Source organism: Brachypodium distachyon, chromosome 4, assembly GCF_000005505.3.
Source record: "Brachypodium distachyon strain Bd21 chromosome 4, Brachypodium_distachyon_v3.0, whole genome shotgun sequence".
NCBI lineage: Eukaryota > Viridiplantae > Streptophyta > Magnoliopsida > Poales > Poaceae > Brachypodium > Brachypodium distachyon.
In genome coordinates this window covers 17,105,971-17,118,347 of record NC_016134.3, presented here as the reverse complement: position 1 = coordinate 17,118,347, position 12,377 = coordinate 17,105,971, and the positions used below count along the sequence as shown (strand labels likewise).

Below are 12,377 nucleotides of genomic sequence, written 5' to 3'. Positions count from 1 at the left end.
TGGATTACGTACCTACAACTACAAGCTAGATCCTTTCCTGCGTTCTTACTCAAGTGTCAAGCCAACAGTCCCTTGGACCAGACAAGCAACAAGACAACAAGATTCCTCACCAACTAGTATACAGCTGAGCACCCCAATTCATCCCAAAAACAAAATGCCAGTAATATATATCTCTCTGATGAAAACACATTCGTAGAAATAACTCTAATTGCCCATGGATTGTACATACACATACGATGATTTCAATCACAACAAAGCAATGAACCGATGGAATCACTGCATATATGCAGAGGGGCTGCATGCATATATGTGCTAGTTGTGGTTCCCTCCCTGGGTGTAGATGTAGTCCGTGTGCGCCACCAGCGTCCTCCTCATCAAGCACTCCTCCACTTCCCCTCCTCCTCCTCCGCCGCCGCACCGTTCGTCTACCGCGGCGGCATCCTCGTCGCCGGTGTCCAGGTCCACCTGCATGCGCGTACATAGAGCAGACGTTAAGCTTCGATTCTTTGGTCGATAGATCTCTTGCGTGAATTTGGTTCACACACGCAGGCTCGATAGAACATACTCCGTAACATATACATACCTGATCTCCATGGCGGTGCTGGGCTGCAGCCTGGTTCCGTGCGCCTCTCGCTGCGTGGTAGAAGGAAAGGGAGAGGAGCAGGACAGATGCCAGCAGTAGAGAGGCGTATGGCCGGCGTAGCGGTGGCGCCATGGGTGCAGCTTGATACTAAGCTTAGCTAGCTAGCTGCTGCTTCTGGAAAAAGAGGGGTTATGTGTTGTGGATTTATGGGTGTGTGTTGGTTTGGAGTTGAGGCGTTGGGAGTGGAGGAGGAGGTAGAGCAAGGGTGGTCTTGACTCTTGAATAAGACCCTCCGCATAAATGTAGCTAGGTTGACATGCATTGTCTTGGGGCTATTCAACTTTTCAACTAGAAATTGCTACCTATCTGTCCATAGCTCCGTCTAGAAATACCAGAACACACTTAAAAAATATTGACCAAAACTTAGTCCAACTATATTTGGATCATTTGTTCAAACATGATTGAAAAATAATAATTAAATTTATGGATTCATTGATATAATACACGGGTTTGGGAAACGTCTTTATTTTATAAGACGGCATACTAAAAAAAGGGAGAATATTTAATTCGTGGACTATTTATATTATGTATGCTATTTAAAAATATCATGTTTTTGAAGATAGGAAGAAAATTTACAAGTACTCCTATTGATATTCACTATATATGCTGGTTAACAACATGAGCCCACAACTAGCATATATTTGGACCATCCAAACAACATGCCGACGACCCTTCTAAGCATATGGGGTCTTCATGTCGAGATCCTGCAAAACGAGAGTTGCAGGAAGGGTATAGGAAGTGGGCGCAACGAGAGGATACCGTGTACGACTTCAACTCTTCAAGGATATTCTAAACACCGAGTTACCCCAGTTTAGCCCCCTCGAAGGGTAATGGCCTACATCATGCTTTAATCTTTGCTCTCTTGAGAAATAATCAAAGAGTAGCTAAACTAGCCTAATTTACCAACTCGGGATCTTCCTGGAGTTCTTGTCGGTGGGATTCAATCTTTCTGTTGAACCGCCTTCAGCCAGGGGTAATTCTCCCTAATTGAGTGATCATCAACCATATAAGAGGATAGCTTCCTCACTCATGTTTAGTCCCTTTCTCGTACATGAAGATGAAGGATTTACCTATATACATCGTCAACCCCCGGCCCCCAACCAGTACAAAAATGAGGTCGTGACGAAATAGAGAAAATTTTGAGGAGGGAATCTATTTTCCGAACTTGCAGCCCTGGTCTTCGAGTTTTTTTAGTGGAAATTAAACTTCGAAAACTTAATTGTGCTCCTCTCGGCTTCAACTAATTTGTTTCACAAGTAGGGACAATCATTATTCGTCAATATCGATCCTTCGGGATAAAAATAAATAAATCCGAGCATAGATTTGGAAACATCCTTAATTTTTTGAGGGAAATAAAGCACTAGGGGTACAATTCCCCCGAAAGAATCTATTTCATATGTACATTTTTCAAGGGAAGGATGTGCATATAAAATGGATGTACTATTTGATACTTCTTTTACCGTTGTTAATGTAGCAATAACGAGAAAGAGTTTTGTTTATTCTGTTAAATATCTACTTGATCTCTTTACGATAAATATGTGGAGATATTTCTAGAAAATATGTAACTATATAGACTACTGGAAATAAAGAGAGTGTTAAAATGGCTAGAGCATGAGCTGTACAAGGACATAGAACAACATATCATTCAAATTACATCTCAAACTCGGTTAGTGAGTTATGTATGTACATGTACTGATCACCATTAACAGAAACATCACGGTCTAAATGTGTAGCTAGTTATTTTCATTACGTACCAATAATCTACTGAATGTTTTCAAAGGAAGATCAAAAGGATGGCAAACGAAGAATTTATGGGCATGATCGGTTCATCAATCAGTGGGGATTAGTTTCCTAGTTTTAATTCGGAGAGAAACGATTGATTTGGTGGGATTCAAACCCGCGACACCATGGCTGCACCTGCGTCTGCATGCCTTCTTAGTTCGTGGTCGTATGCCAGGAGGAAGACGAAGAAAAAAGCCTCTTGCTGGGTTGCGCGGCCCTCGGCCAGGAGATGGGGCAGAGGGAGAGTCAGAGAGATGGGGTGGTCAGTTACCGGAGCATAGCCTCACAACAGATAAACACATGGTAATGGTTGTAGGCATGTGTGTTCATGAAACGTCAAACTTTAAAATTGATATCTTAATACATTTATCGTTGTTTTGTAGCAACGCACGGGTCTTTTGCTAGTTTTAATAAATTCTTGGTCTGCATAATGACGAGGTGGCTCTTCTTTGCTTTTGATGTAAATAATATTTTATTTTAATTTGCTATAGGTCTTATGACCTAAAGCTTTCCGTAAAAAAAAACATAATGACGAGACATATTGAAACCTAGTATCCCAAAGAGTGAAACAGAGACACTATCTAGCTGAAACAACTTGTCATGTCGTTCATGTTACATGAAAAATACAAAAGTGCCTCCATCCATAATTTTCCGGGACGCACGCATATGGGAAAAAAGATGAAATGAGTGGGTGCACCTGAGAATAAGATGACATTAGCATAGTCGAAGTTGATTGAAAATTTCAAATTGTTTTATACTGCAAACAGTTGTCCGAATCAAAATCAATAACTAGAGGCACTGGCTAACAGAGAGATCAAGTTGCAGCGTCTTTCATATATTTGTGTTCACACAAAAAAAAAAATCATTCGGAGTATCAAGATTTTGGTGGCAATTATGTACCAAATGTGTGGTCAATATAGTGTCACTATGGTGACAACTTCTTTTGTATAACAAGAAGGCACTGGCTAACATACACGTTGTAGGGTCTTTCATATATTCGTGTTTACACATGTACACAAGCCAAAAAAACTCCGGCATTGACATATCTAGAATAAAAAACACGGCAAGAAACTTGAGACGTGGTAAGTTTGTAAACTGATGATCGATGGCAGCTTTATAAACGGATGCGTGGCAACTTTCAAGACAAAAAAAATATCGTGGACGCATAACCAAATAAGATCTAGTTTTGATGTCTCGATGAAAGAAAGTCAAAGATGAACACAATCATTCAATTAGACACACTGTTTAAGAGTAAATACACTAAAAATATGTTTGAAGTTCTAAGTTTATAAATGCTACCGGTATTTTGGTCTGCTAATACATGGATTCAAGTAACTTCTTAATGGAACACATGCATGCAAGCAAATTCGCATGTCCGACTGGCATCTGCAGCATACAAGCTGTAAGGATAGGGCGTGGCACCCGATTTTTGTCCTAACTAGGCAACTCTGGTTTAGAAATAAGCATCGATGCTTTACCCAGTTTAATTATATAAGCATCTTCTGAAGCACGTTGCACTGTACTCCCTGGTCACACATGAAGTGTCGTAGTTTCGCGTTCACCAAGACACCTAATATATGGGAGGAGTAACACGGAAGTTGGGATTAACAGATTTTAAAGATATTTTGTTGCAGAAATCCATTGTCGTCTAGTCCGGTTAGGATATCTGGCTTTCACCCAGACGACCCGGGTTCAAATCCCGGCAATGGAAATTTTGTTTAACCGTATGGAGTTCTTTTTAAGCTTCAGTACGGCTAATCTCCGCCCAATCTCCATCAGACGGCTATACCCACACCATCATAGGGTTCGTCTAGCCCACCGCCGCCTTCGTCGTCGGTTCCCAGGCTCCTCCGCACTTCCAGCCGCCGGCCGGCAGCGAAGCTTTACGCTCCCTGGCGCCGATGGCGGACGACGTCGCCCCGTGCACCGCCTCCGCCTACCTCGACCCCTCCTACTGGTCGCCCCCTATTCCTTGCAACCATCTCTGCTTTCCGGTTCTTCTGACCCGAGCAGAGAGCAACGTTCTCACGCAGCTCCGCCTTGGCTTTGCAGGGACGAGCGGTTCGGGAAGGAGGAGCACTACGAGTGGTTCAAGGACTTCTCCCACTTCCGCCACCTCCTCGTCCCTCTCCTCTCCCCCTCGCTCTCGGTTCGTGCTCCCCCCACCCAATTCCTGAGATGATTTTTGTGGGACTCCTGATTTGTGAGTTTTGTAAGTTTGAACTGTGCTGCGATCTGCTGTGCGCAGGTTCTCGAGGTCGGCTGCGGCAACTCTCGGCTCGGGGAGGAGCTCCTGCGGGAGGGTGTCGCGGGCGGCATCACCTGCATCGACCTCTCGCCCGTCGCTGTCCAGAGGATGCGCGACCGCCTGGCGGAGCAGGGCACCAGCGGTAAGTTCACCGACTGTGCTTACCAAAAATGCAGGAATGCACTTTCTGCATTGTTCGTTACCAATGGCGCCACTGTTTGAGCGAGAAATTGCCTTGTGCTTGCTGAAGGTGTGGATGTGGTGGTGGCCGACATGCTTGACCTGCCGTTTGAGAGCGAGAGCTTCGACCTCGTGATCGAGAAAGGGACCATGGTACGTGTGTTGCTACGTCTGATGTGTTTCTTAATTCTTGCCAGTGGAGATTAAACAAGGAAATTTTAGATTTCAAATGCCGGTTCAAGAAATCTGAACTATTTTAAGTTTAGACTTTAGAGCATCCACTATATGACTTAGTGACTATATTACTGTTGAAAACTGAAGATGTTCTCTCACAAGTCCAGACAATAAAATTTTCTCTCCTTCTGAACTTTTAGCTGTATTTGTTTACAATTTTACATAGAAGTGTGTATTAAACACCATTCTGTTTACTTTACACCTTCAATTTGGCATTCTGCCAAAGAAATGTGACCTGCAGCATGAAGTGTGCATAGGTTATTTGTCGTAGGTAATATACTACTCTACCAACTACCCAGGTTCATCATTCTGTAAAAGAAGAAACATAGAGCTATCTATTTATGCCACTGTATAACTGATACTCCCTCTGTTCCAAATTATAAACCTTTTGGCAAGCTAAAATAGTAGCCTGCCAAAAGCTCTAATATGGAGCAGATTGAGTATATCACAATGACCATTCAATTATTCATTCATAAAGTCATAGGCAAGCACAGGAAGATAAGCCGACTGTATCCAGGAGTCCAGGACATGTTAACTGGTTAAAAGAAGGCTAACATGTGGCAACTGAGTTAACAAACTCATCTGTGTGATATTCAAATGCAACAAGTCTTGTGCAGATGTCTTTAACAGAAAACAAAAAATGAAGAACCATTCAAGTGATTTCATCTGAATGTTATCTGGACAATTACCTGATGAAGCTGCTGCTAGCGTTGCTGCACAAACTGGAAAATGACTTGGTCCAACAATCATGTTCATAAATTCCAGCATACTTTAAAAACAATTCAGTATGATGTTTTCTGACTCTTAACACCTGTGCACTGTCATACCATCCAGCATTACGATTTGGTGATGTCTATTACTCCCTCTGATCCTAAATTCTTGACTCAAATTTGTCCAAATATGCATGTGTCTATTCTTAAAAAGCGTCTAGATACATGTAATATTTTGACAACAATTTAGGATCGGAGGGAGTAGAATTAATGCAGGAATATCCTTTTGGCAGGATGTGTTGTTTGTGGACAGTGGTGACCCATGGAACCCCAATCCTACAACGGTGGATAATGTAATGAAAATGCTTGAAGGTATCCACAAGGTTTTGAAGCCAGGCGGCATATTTGTATCAGTTACCTTTGGACAGGTTTGGGAGACTCCGACTGTCTGAATCCCTCTTTCATGCTCTTCACTTGTCAACACTCCTGTATGTCAAATTCCTTTGATTGCATAGTCCCAGGATATCCCTTCTGGGTTTTTATTATCTTTCTCAATGTTATACTTTGTACTTGGCAGCCACATTTCCGACGTCGATTTTTTGAAGCACCTGGGTTTACATGGTCTGTCAAGTGGAGCACCTTTGGTGATGGCTTCCATTATTTCTTCTACAGCCTTCAGAAGGTTTAATCGGCCACTAAATTGATTTTATTTTCACTTGAGCTACGTAGCTTTTTTTGTTCTTATAGACGCTGTGATTTCCACTAAAGAAGTTTTCTACACTGCTCAGTTTCATCTCAACTGTACTTAACCGATGGTTTTAATCTCCTAGGGAAAGAGGTCAGCAGAGTCCCATGGTCCCCAAGATGCATTACCTGCTGCTCCAAGCATAAATATGTTTCATGAAGAGCTCGAAAGCGAGGATTACATATTTCTCACAAATGTTGATGAGTTGTAAGTTGTAATAACTTGACAGGCGAGTTTTTTTATTCTAACACAGCAAGGGACGGATTAGTCAGGAGTTTAGCATTGGTCATCCAGTTAGCCTCCAGTGATGTTTGTACTTCTTTTTTTTTTGAACGGTGATATTTGTACTTAGTTTGTTTGACTTGGAACAGATGCATCTACATACCTTGTGATGTGATGACAATTGCCCATCCTAGGGATCTTTGTACCATCAGAATTGACAAAGTTACACTTGCTCCCGTTGTTAATCTTTCTCTGAATTCTGAACGAATTATTTCATATTTATGAAAAGAAAAGAAAAAGGTCCTTCCAAGTATCCCAACTGTTGACTGTACATGGCATCGAGGGTTTCAGGATTATAAGTGTCAAAATTCAGTTGATAGAAACATACTTGTGTTACTTTGCTGTTTTACGACCTCTGTTAATTCCAAAGACGATGCAATTGTAACGTGTAACTGATTTAGGCCATCAGGTAGAACTGGGCACAACACCGACAGAACAGAACACTAGCAGAGAAACACAAGTACAGAAGCCGACTCCTACCGGGCCAACCAGACCCAACACCACCGCGCCCTCCTGGTCGCCGGCGAGATGGCTTCGTCGTCGCCGTACCTCGAGTCGGACGAGAACCTGGAGGCCATCATCAGCCGCATCGAGCAGAAGTCCCGCAAGATCGAGACCCACCTCAAGCAGTAAGCCCTTTCCCTTCCCTGTCTCTCTCCCCCGCCCCCCATCCCGAATCCTCCGCTGCTCCCTGATTACTCCGCCGCGCGGGCAGGTCGAAGCCGGTGGAGGCCCTGAAGACGGCGCTCGAGGGATCGCCCCTCAAGACCCGCGACGAGCGATGCAAGGTTCGTTTTGCTGTGGGGGAGTCGTCTTACGTGGTCTCCTTTCTTCCATGGAATGTCTAAGAAATTTTGGTTTCCTGATCTTGTCGCAGTCGGCGAACTGGATCGTGGTGCACCGCGCCATGATGGCTATCAGGGACATCGACGGCATGTTCAACTCGCTGGATCCCGAGTACTACGACATCCTCATGAAGTGAGAGCCTCCTTTCCTAATCCCCTTCCTTTGCTTCCAAGATCCAACTATCCTAATTTTGTCAAATTAAATTACTGTGCCAACACTTCATTGTAATGTCATTGTTTGGAATTTGACTGGTGGTGATCATTACTTCCTCGTTCATATTCCAAATGTTTCCTGATAACATAGCAATTGATGTTTTGATCTGCCTTGACTTAATTGCGGAAAAAATTGCCTAAGTATTTCTTCTCATGACCAATCTTTTTGAGCACCCTTTTCATGATTCAGATTCCAAACTGGGTCTTTATGATTTTTGCTGTTTCATGGATATGTCAGATGAACCTAGTATCGAGTATTTGATTTCGTTAGTGTGCGATCAGCATTAGCAGCCTCACATAGCTACCCATGGCATCTATTTTGCACAGACCTTGTCTGGATTCATATATGTAGCTCAAAATCAACAAGATTTCGTATCGAAACCTTGCAGATACATAACACACGCTCATATGTACATCCAAAGTTTTCCTTTATGATTTTTCAAAACCCGAAAATGTGAATTTTGTCATGTTTGAGATATAGTGTCCACTGAAGCTCGTGTGCCGAATGGTGTTTCTGGCATACAAGCTAACTCTTAAGGAATTCAATTTGTTCTCTCTATGGTATACAGGTCGAGGATTAATTTTATAATTTTCTGACATCTGCCAAAGACTCCATGAGTATTTGACCCACAAAAAAAAAAAGACTCCATGAGTATTTGACTAGCTGAACGAGCATGTACTTGCATATACTAAAATACTACTTTTCTATCTTAGTGTTTCTACATCAGTGTGTTTACTGAACCATCATTATCTCACATGATACTTGTAGACATTCCTATGCTTTCCGGCATATCCACTTCTTACCTGTATCCATTTTACTCATGTTTGGTAGAAATTGCAATACCATTCTCCTTGGGTTTATCATTCAACTAAGTTGGCAATATAACATTTTCCTCGCATGTTTCGCTTATTTACACTTCTCTGAAATTGTTGTCAATGTACGATTTTTGGTGCCGTTCGTGCTGCTGCTCTCTGCGAATTTAAATCCGCGCATTTGTTTTGGGGCTTATGGAACTCTTTTGGCTGCAATTTTTTTGTGTTAGTCGATATATAGCAATCATGTAATCTGCATATGTTTTGTCTCTAAACACCGATGCAATATAGGTACCTTTACAGAGGTTTGTCTACGGGTGACCGGCCAACATGTGACCAGTGCCTCAAAATTCATGAGAAACTGACGGAGAAAGCAGGCTTAGGTTGTATATTGCGGTCACTTGCTGATACTGTAAACACCGTATGAGCTCCACCTTCACGGAGGGTAGACAACAAAAAGCTTGCCCCAATTAGTTGTACGGGATAATGTTGTGTAGATGATTGTTGTTAACCTTTTTGTTCGCTTTGCAGTTTGGCACCTGGTGCTGTTTCAGATAGTCATTGATGTGTTGTGCCTTACTAGTGGCTAAAGTACTCTAGAAGTATGTCGTATTCCGTTTATGTGCAACCATGAATTATGATCTTCGCCTCTTCGGAACATTGTTTTTCGTCATTCTTTTTTTATTCCAATCAAAATTGAAACATATACTGGCCCGTCAGGATGGTTTGGGAAGTCTGGACCAGATGTCTTTGCTGTTCTGAATTGTTAACCTGCTCCGATAGAAGTAGAAATGCTGCCCCTCTTGTTCTTCAGATTTGACTCAATTTGCTGCTTGTGATGCCTCCTCTTATGTAGGCCTACTACTAATCTTGGTATTAAAGTATTTATTTTGATACAAAATTCTGTTTTTTGTCCGAAATTTTTCGTTTTTTGTATTACTGCTTGATTGCATCCCCACAGCTCTGCAGCTAATATTACTGAATGTGGCATCCCAGTACTTGAATAGCTGTACACTGCCTCCTAATGTATTATTTGAATGAATTGCTACACAAAATATTAGTAACTCATCTTTCTTCTCCAAATGTGTTGTTCACACGAAAGAAAATTGCTTGTGGTTCTTGAAAATCATTATAGCAACCTAGCACATTGAATTAGTGGTTCAACATTGCAGAGCATTCCCCAAATAGTTATAATACACATCAAACAGGAATATATAAACTCCACAGGAAAAAGTCTTGACAACAATATATTAGCTAACCAAGTTATAGCTTAAATAATATCTAAATATATTATTTTTGGGAAAATAATACCTTGATATTAAACCCTTTTATTATACCCCTAATGACTGACATAAGTTACTCCAAATAAACTGGGGATTATTTCCATGATATTTCCCCCAAAGGAAACACAACGGTTTGGAACCGGAAACACATGGTCATTGACAACCAGTAGCTAAACAAATCTAAGATTAAGAGAATGATCAGAACATGATGGGGCCTGCACAGCAACTAGCAGACATGTCCATGAGCCCGTCCATGGCGGCTTGTCCAGGTGCCATGTCGTCGAGCAGCCAATTCTCGAGCAGCGAGAAGGTGGCGGCTGCTGATTGATCTGCCTCCCCATGGCTGGTTATGTCACCAGTGATCACGAAACCTGCAGGACGGGCCTCTTGATCTTGCTGAAACTCCTGCATGGTTACCATAGCCTTGTAGTCCTGTGCTACTGCAGGCGGTGGTGCCTTTGCCATCCATGTCTGGAAGAGCTTGGAGACAGTGCCTATGGTGGTGACCTCGCTGCCTGGTGTCGTGTCGCGATAGGCCATGGCTTGTGTGGTGGCTTCAAGGTTGCTGCTGCTGATGGGGTTGTAGTAGTTTGAGCTGGTGGTTGCTGAAGCTGCATTGGGGGCAGTGGTAGTCTGCTGCTGGAAGGAGTGATCTGCAGGATGTGTCGTCTGCTGTTGCAGCCTCTTCACCTTCTTTTTGAGGTGCGTGTTCCAGTAGTTCTTGATGTCGTTGTCTGTTCTTTGGGGCAGGTAGGAGGCTATTGCTGCCCACCTGAATATTCACATGAAAAAGAAGACACCAGTTTGTTAACTTATATGAGTGAAAAACTGATGGCTGCGTGCATAGATGCCAGTGCTTATCCTCCTTTTCGAAAAATTGTATGCAAAGCAACAAAGGCATGGGGAAAGTTTTATATTTGACTGTTGCAGATATGAAGGTTCGGATGAGTCTTTCACAAAGTTAGGGTTGGCTTAATGAAGTTAACACTTCACAAATGTAAGAAAATATGGGGTTTATGTAGTGAAGTATTTTGCAGAGCAATATCTGTAGGGATTGTTTGGATCAAGGGTATTTTTGTGAGATTTGGTGTTTTAGTTCAAAGTTGAACTAGATGCTGAAGCTTACTCACAATCCCAGGAGATGTTGGGGCTCTGGTATTTATTTGAAATTTAAACTAAATAATAAAATTCACACGAAAAACCACTCATCCAATTCAAACAGGCTCTACAACAGCTTGTTCTTGGAACTTCGTATCTGGTACTGTGCTCTTTCTTGGATAGATAAATTTGAACAAAAGTCCCTTAACCACGATCAATTTAATTTTGAACAAAAATCCTTTCACTCTGGTCAATATTTATTTTCTTCAGATCAGAGTGCAGTAATACGATCGAGCCCCCAAGGAAGATCAAATTAAGCTTTCAAATATTAGGACAATAATCACGATCGATGAGACACATATATGCCATGATTGGATTCTCACTTGTTGCCGAGCAATGCCTGGAGGTGGATGATGATCCCTTCCTCATGAGGGGTGAAGTTCCCTCGCTTGATCCCTGGCCTGAGGTAGTTGGTCCACCGTAGCCTGCAGCTCTTGCTGCATCTCATCAACCCTAAAGTAAACCAACCCAACATCAAAATAAAATCAACCAGCAACACGCCAACAACATGTCACCTTCCACATATATAGATAAAAAAACAAGAATCCTACCGGTGTGCTCTGGCACCGAGCGCCAGTTCCCCGGGCCATGCTGCTGGATGTAGGAGACGAGGACGATGTCCTCCTCTGGCGTCCATGGCCCCTTCTTGACCCCGGCACCGCCATTGTCGCAGCAAGGCGGCCTCCCCATCGATCTCCACCCGGCTAATATAGCCAACTATGGATTTACAGCTAGTTGAACAGTATATATCGATATATACGTGTACTTATGGGTAGGGTATACTTATATCTACGTACTTAGCAGGCTACGACCATGCATAGCTGCACGGCCATGGCAACTGCACAGTGACCTCTGAACTAAAGCCCTCTCGGCCTCTCCCTGCTGCTAGTGGCCTCCTTTTATTCTAAGACACCAACCCCACTCCGGCGTGCTGCTAGCTAGCTTTCCCCGGCCGGCTGCATGTGATCTCAATAGTGCTTATATACTACACGACCTCATATCATATGCATTATGCAACCCCTCTCCTTTGCTAACTCTCCTTTCCAATGCAAAAGTCAGCCAGGGTGCATCCAGCAGCCTCTCCCTCGCTCTCTCTCTCTCCTCGGGTCGATGGATCTCTTTGGGTGAACGAAAGCTAGAGAGATCACGTGTGGCGAGACTTAATTTTGCTTTGGCTTTCCTCTCTTTCCCACATGAAAGGTTGACGTATTGCTCGAGGACTTGTGATGGACCAATGATCT

General features: G+C 42.8%; 4 protein-coding genes and 1 non-coding gene across 5 annotated transcripts; 3 read left to right on the top strand and 2 right to left on the bottom strand.

The window, feature by feature from the left end:
• Window positions 1–84: 84 nt before the first annotated feature.
• On the bottom strand, window positions 85–859 carry LOC100839341 (phytosulfokines). The gene is made up of 2 exons (XM_003577409.4): window positions 584–859; window positions 85–465 (listed from the first exon to the last, which is right to left on the bottom strand). The coding sequence occupies exons 1-2, from the start codon at window positions 713–715 to the stop codon at window positions 313–315; spliced, it is 285 nt and encodes a 94-aa protein (XP_003577457.1). The 5' UTR covers window positions 716–859; the 3' UTR covers window positions 85–312.
• A 3,203-nt stretch (window positions 860–4,062) lies between these two features.
• On the top strand, window positions 4,063–4,136 carry TRNAE-UUC. The gene has a single exon. It is a non-coding gene; the product is annotated as a tRNA-Glu (tRNA).
• A 50-nt stretch (window positions 4,137–4,186) lies between these two features.
• LOC100839036 (EEF1A lysine methyltransferase 4) lies at window positions 4,187–7,011 on the top strand. Its single transcript, XM_003577408.4, has 7 exons — window positions 4,187–4,382; window positions 4,478–4,574; window positions 4,674–4,815; window positions 4,924–5,006; window positions 6,091–6,225; window positions 6,375–6,479; window positions 6,628–7,011. The coding sequence occupies exons 1-7, from the start codon at window positions 4,327–4,329 to the stop codon at window positions 6,751–6,753; spliced, it is 744 nt and encodes a 247-aa protein (XP_003577456.1). The 5' UTR covers window positions 4,187–4,326; the 3' UTR covers window positions 6,754–7,011.
• Window positions 7,012–7,229: 218 nt separating this feature from the next.
• LOC100838733 (actin-related protein 2/3 complex subunit 5A) lies at window positions 7,230–9,399 on the top strand. Its single transcript, XM_003577407.4, has 4 exons — window positions 7,230–7,453; window positions 7,540–7,612; window positions 7,702–7,802; window positions 8,987–9,399. Exons 1-4 carry the CDS (start codon window positions 7,353–7,355, stop codon window positions 9,120–9,122), a joined length of 411 nt encoding a protein of 136 aa, XP_003577455.1. The 5' UTR covers window positions 7,230–7,352; the 3' UTR covers window positions 9,123–9,399.
• Window positions 9,400–9,889: 490 nt separating this feature from the next.
• Window positions 9,890–12,085, bottom strand: LOC100838422 (transcription factor MYB30). Its single transcript, XM_003577406.4, has 3 exons — window positions 11,688–12,085; window positions 11,460–11,589; window positions 9,890–10,750 (listed from the first exon to the last, which is right to left on the bottom strand). The coding sequence occupies exons 1-3, from the start codon at window positions 11,824–11,826 to the stop codon at window positions 10,177–10,179; spliced, it is 843 nt and encodes a 280-aa protein (XP_003577454.1). The 5' UTR covers window positions 11,827–12,085; the 3' UTR covers window positions 9,890–10,176.
• Between the last annotated feature and the right edge of the window lie 292 nt (window positions 12,086–12,377).